The sequence below is a fragment of the Rhipicephalus microplus genome, chromosome X (genome assembly GCF_043290135.1).
Source record: "Rhipicephalus microplus isolate Deutch F79 chromosome X, USDA_Rmic, whole genome shotgun sequence".
Taxonomy (NCBI): domain Eukaryota; kingdom Metazoa; phylum Arthropoda; class Arachnida; order Ixodida; family Ixodidae; genus Rhipicephalus; species Rhipicephalus microplus.
Genome location: NC_134710.1, coordinates 287268438 through 287291769, shown reverse-complemented (window position 1 = coordinate 287291769; position 23332 = coordinate 287268438). Strand labels below are relative to the sequence as shown.

Sequence of the window (23332 nt, the reverse complement as noted above, 5' to 3'; positions counted from 1 at the left end):
CTTCAGCTACCACTCATTAGTATTGCTAAAGTACATTGCCTAGTGGCTCTCAAGGGCCGTCGTTTCCGTGGATTTGCGGTGGGATCGGGAATTGGCACACTGCGCCTAATGTTTTTGAACTAACCGGATTTGTGCCGACTGCCGCTTCATATTATCCGCTCAAACTTACATTGCCTAAAACGGGACTGTGGAAATACTTCAAATTAGGTAGGATTTCGAAATAAGAGAGTTCTAATTAACAAATTAAATATACTTGCACACAGATTTCAAATGTATAAACATTTTTCTGATAGAATGTGTAGCTACCAGAATGCAAAGCATTTCATATGTCTTCTTGGGAGCAAGATTATTTCAACTGAAAAAGTTACAAAGTAAACTACCATGCTGTAAAATCCCAAGCAAGCAGCCCCCCTACAGTAAAAGAAAATCTCTCAAAATTCATGATGCCATCGGGGAAAGCCGTTGAAAAAAAAAGAATCCATATCCAGGCTTCTAACGAAATGCTTCACTGAATATGCATGCACTGTTTTCATTCATCCTAGTTGCGCAAATCCAAACAGTTAATGAAACAGTGAAAATGGCAGCAAAGGATGATGGCAGAGGGGGGCATATTTCAAACCTCCCCAAAATTATGGGGGGGGGGGTGCTTGTTTGAGTAGGGACAGTTGTTTGGGATTTTACAGTAGTACAATCATCTGGAATGAGAACTGTATGCCGAAAATTTCTGAGAGAGTAGGTATGTCAAGCTGTTATTTCGCTAAGGAATGTTTAACATGCCAGAACTTCTGTTCAGAAAGGTTTAGAAGACGCCATCTTGTGCAGAATGCAGTTCTCACTCCAAATTAAGGTGATACACTGACTCCCTTTGTAACTTTTTCAATTAAGGACAAATCTTGCTCCCAAAGAAGCACATGATGTATTTTCTAACAGCTACGCATACTTCAGAGATCAGCACAAAATAAACAAAATTGGCAAAGTTCATCAAAACCTATCAAGAAAAAGGAAAAAAAGAAGGTTTGAGGAAATATGTCTTAAACACAAAATCCTACAATTCATGGATGAAACTCTACTATGGGCTATCAATGCAATGTCGATTTCAACAAGCAGTCAAACATGAGCACAGCACAAAGAACATTGGCATGTGCTATATCACACCTATAAATTTTTTATAACTAATGCTTTATTGTATTGTAAAGCAACAAAAAATTTTCAATACAAGGTTCCACAAAGTGTCAGCTTTATTACAACAGCTTAAAGCATTTGTGTGATATATTTCTGCAGGGAAGTAGTTCTTCACAGGTTTAGGCAATTCCAAACTAAAAGTCTGTGTGTAAAATTGTGTGCCAAAAACAAGTCAATACACCCACGAAGCATGAATAATAACAGAACAAGATGTTTTCAATAGACATATATGTCACCAAGAGGAATATATAAATTGGAATAAAACAGGTTGACTGTGGAATCAGAGGAGACATGGGAACCCAAGTGCACAAGAAGAAACAGCATATGCTACAGCTTCGTGGGGCACAATATAGAAAAATAAGTTGTAATGATCAGGGTAGTGCCTGAACTGAAGCTCTTGAATCTGGAGAGTGAGGCAGTTCGATTAAGATACATTTTCTTCTGGCATAGATATAACTAGGTTTCTTTTTTTCTTTTTTCTTTTTCGCACCCTTTTTACATGAAGTGTCAAGCCCAAGAGAGACAACCAGCACAGCACTCCACATATCACTAGTAGTTAGCTTTACTGCATGAAGGGGCAAAGGAACCGGAGTAACCTGCTCATGAAGACCCTCAATATTCAGACAGATTTGGACAAAGTTTGCCCATCCAATGCCGTGAGCTTTAGTAAAAGGTGCTCGAGATAGATATTCAATTAGGATCAGACATGATGCACAAGAAGTCACAGAAAGCCAATGCAGCTTTTGTTTTCCCCTGAAAATTGTGAACACATTGAAATTAGGACCCGGCTGATTTCTCCACTTCTTGAAATTTTGTGATCCTCAACTTTCTCTATCACATTAGCCATGTGGCCCACCCCGCTCCACTCCAGCCACGCTACAGTGTTCTAGACTGTGAAAAGGAACCGAGGAGTGAACGCGGGGTGCTGTGGAACCAGGCCCTACAGGTCAAGAAGAAATGCCGTGCATGAGAGAGAAAGGGGTGTTGTCAAGAGGATGAGGAAGAGGAAGAGTGGTGGGCATGGTGGCTGCTGGCCACCCTCGAGCACAGGGAGCAGCAGGTGCAGCAGCCGGGGCAGCGCCCCACTGTAGATAGGTTGCCATGGCCCAAGGTGCGGGAAGAAGTGCTGCAGAGCGGGCAGCCCAGGACAAAGCAGTTGGAGCCACAGAAGCGAACGGCTCCCGCTGCACCCTGCCCGCTGGGGCTCTTCACTTGCTCATGGGCATGCCGAATGCGTCCAGCATCGTGTCCACGGCCCCCTGAGCGACGCGTGGCGGCACGCTCGGCAATGACCCACGCCTGCCACGCATGTAAGCCAGTCCAGGACAAACAGAACGGGGGACAAAAGCAAATGACACAAGGGAACCCCAGATTACGATAAAAAGAGGCATGGAAATAAAAGTAACAGGAAAAAGAGGATTTACATAACGCAGGTGCAAAAAAATTTTTACAGCATCAATAAAGTGAGAAGAAAGGGAGCCAAATGAAGTGGTGAGGTCGACAGGAAAAGAAAGAGGAACAGGAAGAAAAGGAGCAGAGAGAACAGTTAGCGCTGCAGAGGGCAACAACTAGTAACGCACACAGCAAACACAAAGTGCGGCCCATTTTCACCTCTAAACTGAAAAACCCTGCACTTGTTTTACACTAGTGCTTCAAAGGAGACAACTCACGAGTGTTATTGAATTATGAGCCTTCTTAATAGAAAATTCACACTCAATACACATACTTTGAGCTCATTATGAAATTTAGCCACAACAATCTGAAAAAAAAAAATTATGTTACAATTTGGTTAGCTTACTCATTGAAATCCTAAAAGAAAAAGAACACCAGTGCTAAGTGAGAGCTAATTCCTAAACACTTCTCATATAACTAAATGCAAAGCAAAAAAGGCTGATTTCGGAAAGTTGGTTCATAGCCTCTCACAGCAATATCAATGTAAAGGTAATTGACTCATATAACTAAATGCAAAGCAAAAAAGGCTGATTTCGGAAAGTTGGTTCATAGCCTCTCACAGCAATATCAATGTAAAGGTAATTGACAATGCAGGAAAATTGGATTCAGAACTGATGCGGATGAGAACAGTGGTACACATGAAAGATTGGTCTAAAAATAAAATGTGATGGCACCAAAAGTGCTTCCATTCCTTTCATCATCATTAACAGCCTTTTGATTATCACTGTTATTATCTAGCCCAAATTTTTTTATTCGAACTACGTAGGCATCTTCATGAAACTTGAATGAGTGAGCTTTTACTGCAGTTAAATAAAATGATGTTGATATTCCAGACTTCATTAGCTCCAGATGCAACTATATTGCCAAACGAAAAAGATGCACTCATTCCAACAAGCTGGGTAATTAGACCAACCTGGTTTGCTTTAACCGAATATGACTGTACTAAGAAGTTTGAACATGAAACCATTTTAGTCACCTTCATCAACAGCGAAAACATACATTACATATGTAAAGGGGGGTTTACATTTGAAAACGAGTAGAAAGCCCGCTGATCTCATGCTTTCTACTCGTGGTCTCATGCTTTCTACTCGTGGTGATAGTGCCCATCATATCAACGTCTTCTTTCTCTATTATAATTACCCCCAGCAAAAAAGATGAAGCCATCCTAAAATTCCAACAGGTGGGGGCAAGCAGGTTGACGTAGGGCTCGACAGTCTACGTGAACGATATCACGTCCACGCCAACGACCGGCGCTCGGTGGCATGACAGGTTCAATGGCGTAGTTCACTGGTGATGTTTGCTCGACCACGCGGTAGGGACCATAATTGGAGAGCAGCTTGGACGATAAACGAGGAGTACAAGGTGGTGGTACATGCAGCTATACAAGTGCTCCAGGAACAACGTTGATGCAGAACGATGGTCGTCATCGTGGGTCTCCTTCTGACACTGTTGGTCGGCTGTAGTAAGCCACTTGGCTAGCTTGCAACACTCTTCTGCATAACAAGCAGCTTCCAAGACACGCATTCGGAGGCATCGCGTGTATGGCAGCAAAGTCAATGGTGGGCAATGGTTGGCGAGCGTACAGGAAAAAAAATGAGGAAAAACTGGTAGTGGCTTGTGTAGCGGTGTTATATGTGTGTGTCACAAATGGAAGAACGAGGTTCCAGTTTGATCACAAGCAACATGCGTCGCGAGCGTGTCACCTAGAGTACGATTAAAACCGCCAAGTCAAACCGTTCATCTGTGGGTGATAAACTGTACTCTTCCAGTGTACAATATGGCACTGTTGAAGAAGTGCTTGGATTACATCGGAGAGAAATACATGCCCACGCTCACCGAGGACTTCATGAGGAGGAGCATGATGAAGCACAAAACGATTGAGAATGAAAGATGCAACGTCTTGTGCTGTTGCTGTGGCAAGAGCAGCAGTTTCAGCATAACGTGTAAGGTGGTCCACAGCCACGATAGCCCATCGGTTGCCTGTCGTCAATGGCAGTGGTCCGTAGAGGTCAATTCCAACGCGGTCAAAATGGGCGGTTAGGGCATGGAAGTGGGTGCAATGAACCTGTTGCAAGATGTGGCGGGTTTTTCCACCGCTGACATTCGTGGCAGCTGCGAATGAACTGGCGGACAAATGTGAACGTTTAACGCCAGTAATACCTTTTCCGTAGGCACTCGTAGGTCTTGAAGACACCAGCGTGAGCACATTGCGGGCTGAAATGAAGCGACGCGCAGAATAGAGAGCACAGCTTTCGGGAAATGGCTAGTAGCCATTTCCCACCATCTGCTTAATAACTGCACCGGTACACAAGGCCATCCCGAACACTGAAGTGCGAAGCCTGGCGGCACAGCGTTCGAGTGGTCGAAAGTGTCAGTGCCTTGGATAATGCGTCAAGAAGCGAAGCGATTCATGGATCATTGCATTGTGCAAAAGAGATGGTGTCGACGTCAAGAGCTGACAAGCTGACAATGTTTGGTCTGAGGAAATCGATGCAATGTCAGGCGATAGTGGGGCAGCGATAGTGCATCAGCATCGGTATGCTTGTGGCCGGAATGGTATACAACGCGGATGTCGTATTCTTGAAGCCGAAGAGCCCAATAGGCAAGACGACCCGATAGATCCTTGAGCGAAGACAACCAGCATAATGCGTGGTGGTTTGTTACTACATCAAAAGTACGGCCATAAAGACATGGGCAGAACTTGACAAGCACCCAAACGATTGCCAAGCATTCCTTCTCGGTGACATTGTAATTCGATTCAGCCATGGTGAGAGTTCAGCTGGCATATGCGACGGCATACTCGGCGAATCCAGGCTTGCGTTGCGCGAAAACCACACCAAGGCTGACACCACTGGCATCGGTGTGGACGTCAGTTGCAGCCGTAAAATCATTGTGACGCAGTATTAGCGGTAAAGTGAGGAGACGATGAAGGGTGGAGAAGGCTTGGTCACACTCCAAAGACCTTCACGGAATATCGGTGGCGCTGCCTAAAAGTTCAGTCAAAGGCACAATAATGGAGGCGAATTTGCGCACGAAGCGGCGAAGGTATGAGCATAACCCTACGAAACTCCACAACTGCTTCGCAGTCCTTGGTTTGGGGAAGTCGGCGACAGCGTGTAATTGATCCAGGTCTGGAAGTATACAGTCCTTTGACACGACTTGACAAAGACTCTTAAGTTGCCGAGCAGTGAAGTGGCACTTCTTGAGGTTGAGTTGGAGCTGAGCATTCTTCAGGCACGTGAGAACGTGTTTCAGGCGCTCGAGATGTGTTACAAAGTGTGGCGCGAAGACGACAATATCGTCGAGATAGCAGAGACATATTTGCTATTTCGAACCCCGAAGTCCATCATGTGCTCGAAAGTGGCAGGCGCATTGCAGAGGCCGAAAGGCAAAGCATTAAACTCATACAGATCGTCGGGTGTCACGAAGACTGTTTTTGGTCGATCAACATCTGCAAGGGGCACCTGCCAGTACCCTGAACGCAAATCTGATGAAAAAAACTCGGTATCAAGGGCATCATCAATTCTGAGTAAAGGATACACGTCTTTTCGAGAGATCATATTTAGGCGCCGGTAATCCACACAGAAGCGAATGGAACCATCCTTTTTTTTTTTTTTTTGACAAGCACTACAGGTGAGGGCCATGGACTTTGTGAAGGTTGAATAACACCGTGTTGCAGCATATCGTCCACTTGTTCGGTAATGACCTGGTGTTCTGCCGCGAAAACATGGTATGGTGCCGAAGTGGCGCATGGGAGCCGGTGTCGATGTAATGAAGAGTGGTATAAGTGGGGCCATGTGCAGGTTGAACAACATCGAAAAATTTGCGGAACTGGTGCAGCAGTCAGAGGAGATCAGATTGCACAGATGGCGACAGTCAGTCTGCGATGGATGAATCCAACACTTTTGAAGTCTGTACATCAGAGTGGTTAAGGGCACTGACGGGGGAGACGTCTCTTCGGAACGATTCTTGCTGCACGGTAAAAATTTGTTCCTTATCCATGAACCGCATGCTTCCAAGAGATTCGTCTTTAAACGATTTGATGGTATACAAAAAGCGATTGGTGCGGGACCGCAGTTCCACTGGCTCTATTGCAATTGAAAGGGCCGAATAAAAGAGAAGTGGATTCTGACTTAGAGGCTTGATGGCTCAAAGAGTGCTACTTCATCACACATGCCATCAGAGAACACAGGGAACAAAACAGCTGCTGTCAGTGGAATGTCGGCGTCTTCTCTGACAACTAGCCTGTGTGCGGCATGATGCGTGTGGTCGTAGGGCTGGTCGAACAACGGGAGCCGTTCAAGTTCGGAACGGGCACAATCTATAACAGCATGGTTACCCGATAGGAAATCCTAGCCAAGTATGATGTCATGAGAGCAGAAGGAAAGGACGATAAACTCAACAATGTAGTGGTCCTCTGCGATGTTGAGTTGGGCAGTGCAGGCAGCTACAGGCCGAACAAGTTCTCCATTCGCTGAACGTAAGCACATCATATCAAGCTGCGTGGTCACTTTTCAAGCTTGAGGCAAAGTTTAGCGTCTATAACGGACACGGCGGCACCGGTATCTACAAGAGCATATGTATGGGTGCCGTCTACAAAAACTTAGACAATATTTGATGGCAAAATTCGAGGACTTGAGTGTTTTGACAGCGCAGTTCTTGCCTCCTGAACTGTGACGGCTAGTTTCCCTCATTTTAAGGGGTTGTTCGTCGACGCATGGGTGATAAGGGCCGATGATTGGGTGAAGGTGAGCGACGAGACGAAGTTGCCGGATAGTCATGTGAAGACATGCTTGACCGAGGATCCGAACTTTCGTGACCAGAAAGGGGTCGGTTGATGTAGTTGCTGTGTGGCTGGCCATCTGTGTAGCCGGGCACGCGAGGACGACAGTATCTGGCGATATGGCCAGGACCGCCGCAAGCAAAACAGATCGGCCGGTTGTCATGCATTTCCCAGGCATTTGCAGGGAGGGGCGCCGCCCACGTGGCATATGGCTGAGTTTAGGCTGTGGTAGCGAGGGGAGGAGCCCATGCGACGGATGACTGAGTAGGAGCGAGGACATGGGCAATCGACTGAGCGGCGAGGGCTGGTGTAGCTGCTGCCTCTTTACTGAATCGGCGTAAGTAAGAGACACAGCGACAACGTGCTGCTGAAAGGGTACCAGCATAGCCTCTGCAATCTGGTCCTGAAGCACATGTCAAACAAAGCATGGTAGCCAATGGGGTCGGTGGTCATGCTTGCTGCTGCTGCGGGAGCTCTTGGTGCTGAGCGAACAGCAGGAGAGAAAGCTGATGTGCGATCTGCTCACGAACGAAGTCTTTCATTTGTGAGAGAAAGAGGGAGTGGTCAGGCACGACGTCCAGTGCAGCGAGTGGTTGGTTAGACTAAGATGGACGACGGGTTGCCGTCGCAATTCGCCGTAGCTCGGGCACAGAGTTATCACTTCGGACACCGTGCCAAGAGACTCCGCAAGAAGCATTTGAAACACGTCATCATCGACACCCTTCATAATGTGCTGGATCTTGGCACTTTCACTCACTGCAGCATCGACGCGCCTGCAGAGATCTAGCGTGTCCTCGATATAGGTGACAAACGCTTCACCTGGTTCTTGTGCCCGTGTACCCAAGCGTTGTTTGGCGCGCAACTTCCGCAGGGCAGGGCAGCCGAAAACAGAGGATATTGCTTGCTTAAAAGCGGCCCAGTTTTCGAACTTTGATTCGTGGTTTGTATACCACAGCTTTGCCACATTAGCCGGGTAAACAGCATCATCCCACCTGTTTGGTCCACCGACTTTTTCGTAGGATGACAGCCAGTCCTCGACGTTTTGATTTTCCGTTCCCGCAAATATCGGGGGGTCTCGCTGGCGAACGGGGCCAGGGAAGGCGACGGTCGAGAGAGGTGGTGCCTGTAGGAAAACGTTGGCTTCCATAGTCAATGGCAGTGTGCGGGACCGCAATTCCAGGGTGCACATTGTGTGGTACCCAGCACGATCCACCAAATGTAAAGGGGGTTTATTGAGCGAGCCGAGCAAGCGGGTGGTAGCTCGAAAAGAACGCAGGCGGACCAAGATGATGGTGCTCGATCGTACTGATCATAATTCAGCCCATCATATTAACGTCTTTGTTCTTCATTATACAAGAAATATTTAACTTCTAAGCATAAGCATACAATATGTCACAAATTGGCTACTTTTATAGAATTCATGAAATTGAAACTGCCTCTAAAAGAGAAAATTTCCTAAAATGCCGTCACAAGCATTAGCCATAGCCAAATATACTGAAAAATTGCCATAGAAACTTGGAAAAGTGTGATCACTAGGCTAGCTGTCTCAATGAAGTAACGAATTCATGCCATAAAATGATATGACAAGTCATAATGGCAGGATTCTGTGGTCCTTTGACACAATGGTTGAAAATATTTCTTCTTTCACAAGATTAACACTAACAATACTTTCTTCATGGCAAGAAGATAAAAAAGTTGCAGAAGCTATACTAGAAGTACCAAATGACCATCTTAATGGCTATACACGATTAAGTAAATGTATGCAAGTAGAATATGTGTGACAACTAATGAGCAATTTTTCAGATATGCCTGATCCCTTAGATGCTTTTATAAGGTGAATTCAGCTACACCCTCTGACAAGGGGCCTAGCCTCTTCTCTTATATGGAAAAAAAAAAAGACAGCTTTGGAAACCTTATGTCCTTTTTCGTGCAGAGCAGCAAAATAGCAAAACAAATAAATTAATGACAACAAGATGGGGAAATATACGAACACCACCAAGAACTGCTACATGACAGTGGCAACAATGAAGATGACGGTAAAACAAAGCTGTGACAGCGAAGACAGTAATACAGTTTCATAATGATAGCAACAGTGACTTCATAACTTAAGAAGGTGTTGAGGTGAGCTCGGTGGTACAGATCCGTTAGAATACACAGTGCTCAAGGAACAAAAACACGAGGCAAGAAAAAGTAGATGCACGATCCCTCACGACAAATTTTTGAAATGTACGCTATGATGTACAAAGGCGCAGATTGCATCAGTGAATCTTTCACAGACGAGGAATTCCGATATCTCAGACAACGATCAAAGGCATCTTGGTCTTATGTCATCGTCACACTCATGTGCAAGGTCCTATATTCCCTTCCCTATTTCCCCTCTCTTTTTTTTTATCACCCTCTTTATATACGTCAACGCAAAATAAACCAGCTCTCGTCTCATGTGTTCGTGCTCCTTGAACGCTATGTGCTTTAATAGACTTCATGGCAATGACATGACAACTGCATGAGGACAATTTCAACAACAGCAGTAGGCTGTGCTAAAAACCCACACTGAACAAGTATGCTTTGTTTCGAGTTGAACTAGTGCATAATGTGTAATTATCGTCATGTCAATGACCCTATGACTTCGAATTCTGTTAACCTCTTTAGTTTTCAATCGTTCAGTGATTAGGTTAACACATAGAAGAAGATGTAATATGCGATTCCAGCAGTAGCTCTAAGCATTGCCACAAATAGAACATTTTATCTAATTGCATCAAATAATGCAGCAGGCATTAGTTTATTTTCGTCTTGATAGCTCTGATAATTCGACATTTGGCAAATCTAGACATTTTTTGCAGATCATGAAACTCATTACTGTATGCTGCCGATAAGTTGACTTCCAACTTGCCACCCCTACCAGGAAAAAAAAAAGTTTACTCTGACCGCAGCCCTTACCTGCAGCCTTAGCTCACCAAGTTTTTCTGTGGTAATCATGCAACATTTATTTGTCTCGAGATATCGCTTACGAATCGACACTTGGAACGAATCAGTTGCAAGCACTGCCATTGTGTGAGCCACTGCTGTTGCTCACCATCAGAAGTGGTGCTGACAGTACAAAGAAGCCGCAGGTGGAAAACACTGCAGAGGCTGATTCGGCCGGTAGTCAATACCAGGTCTCGTTGACCTCTTGCATCACTTTGCTCAGAAACGTGTGCTTCAGCCACCCTGCCAGTGTCTTCCGGTTTTCCTGTTGAAGCCATTACTTGTCGAAGGCATCAATGCGACCTTTGAATGCTGTATTCAGGGCCACGTTTAGCAGACGAAGAATATATGAGTCAGTCCACCTGTCATGATGACCAGCTCACAAACAGAACTCAATACCACTTTCTTCGCTCGATCCATGATGTGGCCACGGAAGGTGTCCAGGATGAGCATCTGTGGGGCTTCAAAGTGCAAATCGATGCCTGTACCACACCACACAAAACCATTTGAGGTCTGTGTCATTATAACATACCTGATTTTTAGTTCATCTGCATGATTATTTTCAGCAGAAATTGTTCTTTTGTAGTGAATTTTTTCTTCTTGAACAGAAGAATAGTAGCTTGTGCTTGTTTGCCGTCCAGTACAGCATGACGAAAAACGGTTGAGTACATTGCCTATTGTCGGCAGGCGAACCTGGTGCTCCCCTTTTGCGGACACTGTCCTCTTGCTAGGCGTGTCAAGCGAGACAGGAGGCTAGGCGGCACTGCCCATTTCACTCGGCAGGAATAAATGTTTGGCACTCAAGTCACTCAAGAAATAGGCAAACTGAAGTTCGCCCATTTCTTGGATGCCTTGAACTCTGTTTGCAGAATGCACATGTCCTCGCCGACAGCAGAATGCACATGTCCTCGCCGACAGCATGTGCTTTTGCTTCAATATCACTACAACTAACAATCAGCCTTTTGCTTCTCTCATTGTGAACCCAATCGCGAACAGTCTCCTCAACAGCAAAGTATCACGCCAACTTCGATCTGGGAAAGAAATTACTTGTAGCTGCGCACACAAAAATCTGTTTTCTCAATCTCCTCACACACTTTCCGACACGTTGAACTAGTGTCCTGTTGCAACAGAGTTTTTCGACTCAGTGTAGAGGATCACTTGCCGCTTGAAAGTAGCACAGTAATGTTGTAAATGTGGTGGTGGCATATTGGTATCTGTTGGGCAGCAACACAAATCACCCACATCATTGTTTGCAAGCGAAGTGAAATGCAGAAATGGTGAGCCAGCATGTATAAGGTGCAGGAACAGAAGAAGATGCCAGTGGGTACACATGAATGGTCACGTGGTTTACTTCCCTTTGGTGCTGGCCCGCATGGCAGTGCCAGCATTTCTGTGGAGCATCCACAATTCTCTAACGGTATGAAAACGTACATTTAGAGAATTGTGGAGAATCAAAATTCGAAAGTCGTGCCTTTTGCCGCGAAGCGCCATCTGTCAAATGCAGGAAAAACCTTTTTGCTTATAGCGCCTCGCAAGCACAGCAGCCCGAGAATAATAAAAAAAAAAACATGGCCTCCGAGATGGCAGGTGCCTGGCGAGTTTCTACGCTGCGCTCCTGCCATGCAGTGTCCACAGTGCCGACAGCGCGTTGCCTGCAACGTTTGTGCGCTGCCATCCAACGCTGCGTTCTTGCCCGCGCCGCGGTGGTCTAGTGGTTAAGGCACTCGGCTGATGACCCGGACGTCCCGGGATCAAGTCCCCTCTGCGGCGGCTGCATTTCCGATGGAGGTAAAAATGCTGTGGGCCCGTGTGCTCAAATTTGGGTGCACATTGAAGAACCCCAGGCGGACGAAATTTCCGGAGCCCTCCACTACGGCGTCTCTCATCATATAGTAATTTTCGAACGTTAAACTCCACATCTCAATCAATCAACGCTGTGTTTTTGTTGTTGGGGTTGTCATAGTAAACCTAGTTGAAGACACCTTCTAAGCAGGGCGCGTTCGTCCGGTACACTAGCTACACGACTGGTTCTAACTTAAAGTTGGTCGAGCATGCGCTGGAGCATAGGAACAGAGCGGCTGGACGACAATTCGGCGTCGATCCAGGCACATTCGTTACGGAAGACAACAAGAGCTTCAGGCTACAAAAGGATTCATCGCGCATTTTGCAGGCCAGAACAAGCAAAACCGTCATGCTAAATTTGCTATAGCAAAACCTGCTATAGCAAAACTTGCTATAGCAAATCTTGCTATAGCGTCATGCTATAACTCCCGTGACCTCTTTCTCCTGCGTAATGAAACCTCCCCCCAAATTGGCATCAACTTTTCTGAAAAAAAAAAGGGGGGGGGGGGGTCATTACACGAGTAAATACGGTATTAAACTCTGACACATGTTCAAATGAGCTACCAGCTCGCAGTAAGCACCGTACGTGCTGTACTGCTAATGCTGCCAGATTGTAGAAATGGGCTAATGCGTGGATGAACGCATGTAAAAAGTTAAAAAGCATACTCACGAAGGCACAAGGGGTGCCTGGAAACCGGCACTGATAGGCCTGGGTGGGGCTGCCGGGGGTGGCCTGCCCGCTGCATCGGGCCGCGATGGGATCACTGGGGCTGGCCGGCTGGCCGCCGCTGGGACTGGGGGGGGTGCCCGGGAAGATCCCACATTCCTCCGGGGACCCCCCGGGGAGGGAGGGGCCGGCCTGCACATCAGCAAATTGTCATTGTCACGATGCTCGATCTAAGCTTGCACTGATAATTGAGAAGTACTTTTTAAATTTCGAGGCAGTCATGTGTCCACACAGTTGTCAATCAATAATCCCATTGATTTAAGACATCAATTCACTATGTTTGTTGCCACTGTTTCAATTGATAAGCGGAGTAGCCACTGAGGCAGTGGCACTAAGTGCAATGAACTCTCACTTTTCTCGCAAGAGGCCACAGTCATTTAGGAAATGAATGTGGTCGATAAAGCTAGTATTTTGCAAGTTATCTCGATTGGGAAGAAAAGAGGTGTTGCCTCTAGCACTATACCCTTCGTTTATGTATACCGCAGAGCTCACTCTCCATGTAATCAAAGCAGAAAAGAGCTATAGGTTAAATTCTTTATGAAAGGAATTGGAACAGACACTTTTGCCGCAAATGAGCTCTTTCTATTATGCACTGCCGGAACAAGTTTAATGTAGCCATCTGGTTTTTTTTTTTAGTTGCTTGCAGCTACTAGCTGCATTGCTACTAGCTCTAAAATTGTAAGAGTTTTCCATGATAAAGGCGACTTGTGTTGAACAGCAACGACCAAAATTCATCTCCCCGTAATGGGTCTTAATTCTTGAATCTTTGAACAGAGTCATGTGCAATGCTACAAAACCGAAAATGCAGCTACCATAAAAAAACATGCTGCAATTAAATTTGTCACCCTGCTTTCATGCATTACACAGTTTTTTTCAGCGTGCAAAGGTTTTTGATACTGGACATTTATCGGGCTCTGTGGAGACGTGGTTTGGTGAACGCTCAGGATAACATTCATGATTTTGATGGAAGCTGCGGTGGCAGGATGTGCGCAACAGGTTCGTTAGGTCATTCAATGTTCACCTCCAAAATGGGTTGGAACTCCGACTCTTCGGGCTTTATGTATGATGCATGGCCACGGTACGAGGACTTCAGAGAATGCATAACAAATACTACAATGCTTGCAAACTGAACTCACCGTGGAGAATCAGGGGGTTGCATTTTGAGCCAGTCATCCTTGACTGGTGGTGGTGTTGGCTGATAAGATGTTTGCATGGACACATCACCAATAATACGCAAAGCTTCTTTGCAGGCGTGGTACATGCGCAGCATCTCATCTCGCTTCTGTGCCTCTTCAGGACTCTCTTCCATGAGTTGCGTCTACACAACACATGCCAACACTATCAGTCACCGTCGAGGGACACAAAATACCATTCAGAGTGAACAGAACATTAATTAATTTATTTAGTTATTATTCCTTAAGGACACCAAACAAGGATATTACATAAGAGGTGAGACTACAAAAAATTGAAACACATTTATGTTGAGAAAAATGAGACATGTATAGCAGTACCCGTAAGAACCATGCTAACCTGTCAAGTTGACTACGCAGAGCAAGAGCAGCAATTATTAGCAGCACTTTTCATTGTAGCTTTAGTAATCCGATTCTGCAGTTTTACAAGCCAAAACCATAATATGATCATCAGGTATGGAGTAGAGGGGGTTTCCAAATGAAATTTAACTGCCCAGGTTTTTTTAATATATTTTATTTATTTATTCAGATACCTATAGCGCCCAACTGGGCAATGCAATGCAATGCAATGCTGAACTGGGCAATGCAATGCTGAATCTAAACACAAGAGAGTTTTTGCATTTGATTGGTTGATATGTGGGGTTTAACGTCCCAAAACCACCATATGATTATGAGAGACGCCGTAGTGGAGGGCTCCGGAAATTTCGACCACCAGGGATTCTTTAACGTGCACCCAAATCTGAGCACACGAGCCTACAACATTTCCGCCTCCATCGCAAATGCAGCCGCCGCAGCCGGAAATCGATCCGGCAACCTGCGGGTCAGCAGCCGAGTATTTTAGCCACTAGACTGCCGCGGCGGGGCAACATTTTTGCATTTCACCTCCATCAATACATACACATATTTTTGGACGACTGAAGACCATTAGTTTAAAGTAACAAAGAAGCTCTTAGAACACAATGTTTGGCTATTAAAATTTTAAAATATAAAAGTTATAATGTAAAATGTAATGATGATCGGTATTTCTTGTGCCACCTGCGACTGCTTGTTTATTAACCTAATGGGAAGGGAGGAAGCCAAATGCCACACAATATGCCACAAAGACCTTTTAACATGGTGCTTCAACTCAAAGGCCCTCATTCCCACTTGTACCACAAAATGTGTGAGCCACCATGCTGGACTGAGTGACATTTATACTGCCACACTGTGCATGCATATCTGCCCATTCGTAGCAGATACTACAACAGTGTTATTCATGCTTTGCGTGTGTATTCTTTCAGTCAGTGCTTTCTTTTTCCCCATTTTGTTGTGAAGAAAATTCACTAATTTTACTGCATTTTCACAGTCTGCTGCAATTGTTTATGAATAATACACAAAACCATTTGCAATTAGAATTTTCCCAAGTCATCAAGTAAATTTTGGCAGGGCTCAAAGTGAGCAGAAACCTTTGACTCAACAGTAGAAGCCATGGTACTGAGACTTTCACAAATGTCCAGATGATAAAAGCCCTCGGAGTGAAAATGTATTCACATGATACATGTGTACAACTTGGATCTACTACAACTACCACCAATATAGCTGTTCTTATACCTGCAATACCTGCCACTTTTGCAAACTCTCTCACAGACTGAAAAGCTGGAGTAGCCTCTCTCTGCCTTCCCTGTGAATCAATAAACCCCCTGAGCTACAGTAAAAACTTGGTAAGGTAATTTTGGTTTATTTCAAATTTCCACGAGTAATTTTCATAACTAGTTGAGTCACAAAATTTGCAATACGAAGCATTGAATTATTCTAATAATCTGTGCACACCCAACCCATCTAGGCAATTCACAGTTTCCTGTTGCAGACTACAGAGAAAAGGACAACATGACGGCCATACATGTCTACAGCTGCTACAGTCGCCAATGGCACTTGCGGTACGCACAAGCATAGTTGCAGATATTGTATTCTATAAGAACTGTCGCTGGCCCTGCAATTTGGATGTCCATCAGTGATCACACAATAGATTCCAAATATTGAAATAAGTAGACCACACAGCCTCATGACGCAACTAGGTTGTCTAGTCTGTGTAGTGGTGCAAACATTTGTGCCCAGACCTACCCATTACATAAAGTGTAGAAGCATAGCACCATCACTTTGGCGCCTTAGCTTTTCTTCTCTTTCTTTCTCCGTCTTGTTGTGTCTGTGGCTGTCTGCAGGTGCGTGGGTGCATGAGTGTGTGCGGATGTGTAAGCAGTTATACCACATCAGTTATGTTTTTCTCCGGTGCTGGTGGGTGGTCAATATACGGTTCCCAACTCTATAAAGAATCTGTCAGGCCTGCGGTTCTAGTGCATGTATCCGCAATGTCTAAATATGTACAAGACTGACTGAAGTAAAGAAAATGCTAAATTTAGGAGATTGAAAAGTGCCCCAAGAACCCGGTTTCCAAGAAATTGGTTGCCTCAGTTGATGCTTTCAACTACCTCAAAGAACAAAGTGATGCTGAGGCAGAAACGAAAATTCATGCATCAAATCTATCTGAATCTCTTTCCCCACTACTCACATCAAGGCTACTTGGCCAAGCATGAAACAGGCATTAATAGCTACATTAAGTGCCACTCTGTGCAGTGTGTACAGGCGATGTAATAGGCAATACTAAAAAAATGTTCCTTTAGACACCAATTTTAAAGGTGTGTCATCCCTTGTAATATTACCGGAAATGAACTTTGCTGATTGTTGCACCTATCTAAGCACTGAATACAGCTAAAAAAAAATATTGCTTTTCCTATCTCTCCTTCATTCCAAATTGAACTTTCCTCAATTTAGCATTGTCCTGCTGACTGCAATTTCAATCTATGGGAGTCTTCCTATATCACACAAATCCTCGGGGGGCATAAGTTTCCAGAACATGAGATTTGCAAACAAAGCTGCATTTTCGCTCAGCAGGAGAGAACAGCGCTAATATCAAGTTACACACTGAAGTAGGTTTCATGATGTACTCAGTTATCCATTAAATTAGAAGGGTAAGTGGTTAATAGAGCAGAACTTAGTAGTTTCTGTGGGGCCTGTTCACAGAAATTTTTGTTTCCAGTAGTAAACACATAGGTTCTAAATAAAGCAAATCAGTCGGCAAACAGATTTATTTAGTTATCCACACAAACCAAACAATGTGTGCCTGCCAACCATATCAATTTTACTATGGTGTCCTAATTGTCTACACACACTTCACACTTACAGATTTATTTAGTTATTTATCCACACAAACCGACCAATGTCTGCCTGTCAACCATATCAATTGTGCTACGGTGCCCTAATTATCTGCACACACTTCACACTTACAAGGCTTTCAGGAACATGAGTGCACTTTCATGAGCTACAAATGGAGAAGATTACTGTCAGCTGGCATATTGGTAATACTGCTTGAACAATGTAATTAATCTGCTGCATCTTATCAGCAATGCCGACCATGCATTCTCACAGCTTAGTTTGCTATGTCATACTAAGTACTATTCAATATATAATTATTCAAAACTGTGTTACCAAGTACATTGAACAAACTATAGGCTTCTTTGCACTCATTCCCACCTGATCAGGTCAAGAATTCCAATGCCTGTGAGGCCAGAACCCAAAAGAACTTCAACTAGGCACGAAATGCATATAAAAATTCATATGAAACTTTTGTAGATATTATATCACTGAATCACACTAAAATATAGAAATAGTGGCATTATATCCTAGCACGGCAGTATAAAATATACTGAAGTAACTTATTCCTTACCTGATCTCCTGAAGCATAAAGAGCAGCTAGTAGTTCTGAATAGATGAATTCTTTAGTCTGCAAAAAAAACCACAAAAGCACAAGCTCAGTTTTACGGCCTTTCATACCAACTATGCCATACAAATAGCAGTGCGAACATTTGACACATCCAAATATTTCCACAAAAGAAAAGCGAGAAAAAGCAACAACCTCCCAAAATCCCTAAAAAATTTAATTCACCCACCCCTTCACTAAAAATAAAAATAAATTACTGTGTTAACATTACACTCTTACTGCCACTGAATGCTAAGCACTAGCCCCCCCAAACAGTATCAAAATGAAGTCTGCATAGTGCTGGGTGAGTGAAACAATATACTGCAAGCATGTGGCTGATGGCCCTTTCAACGTACACTGCCGTTCTTTATGAAAGGGAACACACGATTGTGCGACCTGCTCTCTAGAACGGCTGCCTACAGTATCTTGCAGTGCTTGTCTAGCGGCCACAACTCGTTTCTTTTTCGCCAATAGATAATGCCGAAAGCCAACGTCTTTTTTTTTGCTGTCGGTTTACGATGATTCTGTAGGCAGCCGCTGCAAAGCGCAGGCGGCACACTCACGTGTTCCCTTTCATAAAGGCATGACAGTGTACATAGACATGATGAAAAACTGATGAATTTCAGCACAAGGTGAGGACAAGAGCTATCTTGATACACCATGACTGCATCCGGTGTCAGCATCTGTTAAGTGTGCATATCATTATGTCACCAAAAAACTGAAACCCTTCATGCTGACGTGATGTGCCCCTCGAAGCAACTACACTACAGCTGCTTTCAGGACATGCGACGACTCTATATGCATTAAAAAGAATTTCATGACATGCTAGCACGGCATATAGAGTCTGAGCACGTATAGGGCACCAGCATTATACTGTGCACTAAGAAAAACAAAAAGGAACAGGCAGAGAAGACTCATGTCAGATTTTTCAAGAAAAAACAAACTAGAAACAAATGAGCAAAAATCAAAGAGACACTAAAAGCAACTATTAAGTCAATGTTGATAGTTGAAATAGCGTGCCAGAAACCTCATAGTGTTACTTTTGTGCCAAGGAAGGATATATTTTGAATTAAAATCATGTTTTAGTGGTTCACATCGGATTAGCGCACTTCAACTTACCCGCCTCAAGAAACGGTCCATCTCACGTCACTGTTACCATGCACAACATTGCCCGGCACATCGCACACTAACGGCAGCAGAACGAAAACGAAAGCAGAGGGAGCCGAAGCAGCAACAATGGCCATTAATCAATTTCTTGCCATTGACTCCGAGATGGCAGACGTGATTTGGTTCAACTGAGCCCTGATAAATGGCAGGACCCGTCCAGTTTTAACCATGCGGAAATTGTATTTTTGAACCACTCGTGCTATTCCCCACAGTAACGTCCGGCGGTTCTTTTTTTCATGAATCAAACAGAAGCGAACAAGCAGCAGTTTATTGCATCTCTTGATGCATGGAAGGTTCTTTATTTAGTGAAGCTAGATCGATTACCAGTGATTAAATGTAGGCGGTTCGTCCGACGTCATCGGGATCATTTTGAGAATGTCCTACTGTGACGCATGTATTCTTGTGCATTTGCCTCAATTTCTTGGCAAGTAGGGCACTGCTACTAATAATATTGTCGTTTTAGATGTCATACATTGGGCTTTCACTCTCACATAAATTGTTATTTGACTTTAGTGTCCCTTTAAGCAAAAGATCCTTGTTTTTGGCCTTTTTAACATACTACTTCGTAATTTATTGTGCCCCTGCAAGATGCAATGTGCATGAAAGTACAAAAAATGTTCATTAGAATCCTTTAGAACACGCAGTGAACCAGCTTCTACCATGACGGCAACTATGGCCACATAACACAGCATGGAATACGAGTATGGTTAGAAAAAGAGAGCTTGCACTGCTCCACAGGCATTGCACAAAACACACACACCACTATTCTAATGTCAACAGGATGCAGTCGCCACGAGTCTAATGCTCTCAGCCTCAAAATATCTCACAATGAACCAGCTCGCTTTTGCAAGTGCTCACTGGCAGTACAACATGTACAGGCAAGCGCTTGCTCCTGGTATCGCAATGCAATCACTGAGTACTGTACGAGAGCCACTTGTCAAGTAACATCCCCAAAATCACTAAATGATTATGAGAGACTCCTTAGTAGTGGGATCCTGAAATTTCGACCATTTGGTGTTCTTTAATGTGCCCTTACATCGCACAGTACACGGGCCTCAAGCATTTAGCCTCCATCGAAATATGAACGCGCCGTGGCCAGGACTGTATCTTTAGCCTTTGGGTCAGCAGGCAAGCACCCTAGCCACTGATCCACCAAGGCGGACTTGTTGAGACTATGAAGCATCACAATAATTACAGAGATGAAAATAAGACATCCATAAGTGCTATGCATCCACAAGGCTACCACAGCTAGTTACAGAGCAAAAAAAAACAGGATTATGGAAGAGACTGATACCCATTCTGGAGCACTGTACAGGCCAATTTTTCCAGCCCAGGGCCCAAACAAACAAATGCAAAGCAATGACAATGCTTAGGGGTTTTGCTAATTTTCATGTCAAAGCTGTTTAGGAAAAACACTTAGATTAAGATTTTAGACCTTCTCATACGCTAACTTTGGCAGCATACCATTGCTGTGCAGCTGTTTACCTACAACGTAACTAATCACAAGATACCCAAAAGCACATCTGGTTCAAAATTATGCAAGGTAGATATTTATACAATGTAGTTTCCAAAATTACATAGGGCTTAACAGCACCTTGAATGAGACCCGAGCCCATTGAGGACGATTGAGGACGAAAGCTCACAGGCTTAAATCGACTTGGGTCCAATACAAAAATTTTTTACCCAAGCCATGCCCAGCTTTTTACCCAGCCTGACCTGCGTGCTGTGCCAAACCCAGGATTTCAGGGCGAATCTGGGCTTTCAGGCCAGCCCTGGCTCGTACGGTGCTCTAACGTGCTCCACCCATGGTTTAACTACTTCCTAAACAGCCAAGCTGTCCCACTTAAGGAAGGTGAGCAAGGCAACATGTTACTACATGAATGCCCAAATGCAGAAATTCGTTACAGTTGACTATACAGTAGAAAGGATTCTCACATTGTTGATGGTGAGGTGCATGATGATCTTGGGCACCAAGTCGCGGAAGGTCTTGGTGATAATGCGCATGTAGGAGTCCACCAAGTTGCGGATGGTCTCCACCTGGCGTTCAAGCTGAGGATCCATGGACGATCCACTGCCTTCCGAACCCACGCCATCCGTGCCCCCTTCGCCATCACCTGCAGCACTCTGTGCCCGCTCTGGATACACACCGGCTCGCAGGAACGACGCTTTCCACGAGTCCACCTCCTCTTGGCTCTCGCACGATAACTCCAGCTGCTTGTAGTCCTTGTACACGTTCCTCCAGTGGGAGCCAGCAACAGTCTTCGAATCACAAGCTGCCCTCGCCTAGCACAGCTTCCTTACACTGCCCTTAACACAGCCCTACACCTTGAAAGTTAACAAAGAAGTGCTGTTCTTTACATATATATAGTCGATCCCGGATATATCAAATTGTTGGCTATATCGAACAGTTGAGAAATCCCCTTGTATTTCCCATGCAAAAATAGAGGACCGGTGCACCCGTATATCGAACTCTATATCGCCTACATGTCGACGGTGGGAACTCTGATATTCCTGCTATTCCTTCCTCCATGTAACTAGGTGTCTTTTGTTGTGCCTTGTGTACTTCTCGCCTCATTCCTGATAAATCCTCATTCGGGAGTTAAATTGAACGTTGACCCGCACGTAGCGATAAAAATCATGACTTACGCTAACAGCGATGTCAAGTAAAGCACCGTCGTAAACTTTCCTTGCGGGCCAGGTGACGAATTCGGGTTTGTCATGACAGTTACAACGGCCTGCGCTACCTTAGTGAATTCTGCGACTTATCAGCGTTTCCGGGCACCATCTCGAACAGTGAGTGCATTCATCCGTGGAGACGACGACATAGCTGTTTCCGACTGCATCTTCGCTACCACCGCTAACCAACATTTCGCCGCGCTACAAAGCTTGCATCGTGGTTCTGTGTCAATCAACGTTGTTGTGGCCGAAAGAGCCGAGTTCGCTTATTTTAAAATCCCCTTCGAGTTTGATATATCTGAGATCGACTGTGTGTGTAGGTATATATATTACCCCTCATAACCCTCTCAAGAGGGTATTATATGGGGGGGGGGGGACAATTCAAAATTAATTCAAAATCTCGCATGAAAGTCTTTGCGCTTCATAGCCCATTTCTCTTTGGTCCGAACATGCAGTTCAGAATTTTTAAATATGACTGTTCTCTCACTAGATAGCAATTAAAACTTAAGTTCATGTGAACACGTGAACACTGCATAACATCGTGTCAAACATAAGCCAATTAGGCAAACAAATGTCAGGTTCATTCTGTAAGCCTGAAGATAGAGCTAGCTGGTTAGACATGACTAACACTATAGCCCAAACAAAAATTCACAAAATTAAGTGCGGGCACAGTGGACAGTGTCCATGCCTACTTAATCTTGAGCGAGTTTTATTTGTGCTACAGTCTTAATGATGTTAATTTTGTACCACCCACCAAAACAAACAATAACTAAATACTGCACATTGGAAAAACACATGTTCTAAACATAAAAGTGCTAATGGCATACCCAACCAGAAAAATTAGCACTGAAACGGCGACACATTATGAGTGCAACCGAACATGCACTTCCATAAGATTCCAAACCCAATGCTGCCTGCAAGATTCCCAGTGAACTAAGATTCCATTTGATGCCATAAGCAGGGGTATATGCTTCGAGCTCTTGCCAGATGCCATCGCATACTGTTGGAGACCACAAAAAGTAGTGTGGTGGATAGTTCACTGAAGAAGCAAGTTGCCAAGAACACTTCGATTTGAAGTGTGTGTCGTCTTGTGAGACAATAGTGTATTTACGCACTTCATTTTGCTTAGATATCGCCGCCTATATAAATACGTTACTCTTACTACTATACACTCCTGTGAACCAGAGCACAGCAAGATTTTTGCAGTACTCAGTAGTATAACGCCTTGTTGCTTCACTACATGAGCTACCATAACCAAGAAAATGTGCATCCTTTCGGCGCTGATAATTTGTAAAAATCACTGAGGCCTTTACATAAAGGCTCTTCTCTAAGTCATACCACCAAGCACATAAAAAAAAAGAGACAAGAAAAGGCACTGCCTTCGTCCATCATCAGAAGTATGCTAGAGAACTATATATTGTGTTACTTACAACTATCAAAAAAGCTGAAATGAAACAAGCTGTTGTGAATTGTATCCGCAGTCTTCATCATTTTGTTTGTGTAATAGTGACAGAGAAGAGAAGACAAGATACACAAGTTTTTAATACTGCTCATGC

At 44.3% G+C, this 23332-nt stretch overlaps 1 protein-coding gene across 8 annotated transcripts in view; it reads right to left on the bottom strand.

Moving 5' to 3' along the window:
• shi (dynamin-1 shibire) overlaps positions 1-23332 on the bottom strand; it is an 82952-nt gene that overhangs the window by 6103 nt on the left and 53517 nt on the right. For 4 of the 8 annotated variants that reach the window (XM_075879282.1, XM_075879283.1, XM_075879285.1 and 1 more), the window contains 5 exons: positions 21036-21340; positions 17901-17957; positions 14087-14268; positions 12894-13082; positions 1976-2481 (listed from right to left, as the gene is read on the bottom strand). In XM_075879282.1, the coding sequence (XP_075735397.1) occupies positions 2391-2481; positions 12894-13082; positions 14087-14268; positions 17901-17957; positions 21036-21340 (824 nt within the window). In that variant the 3' untranslated portion in view covers positions 1976-2390. Of the gene's footprint in view, positions 1-1975; positions 2482-12893; positions 13083-14086; positions 14269-17900; positions 17958-21035; positions 21341-23332 lie in introns of those variants that run through there. The other 4 variants (XM_037413904.2, XM_037413906.2, XM_037413910.2 and 1 more) reach the window with 2 other exon arrangements.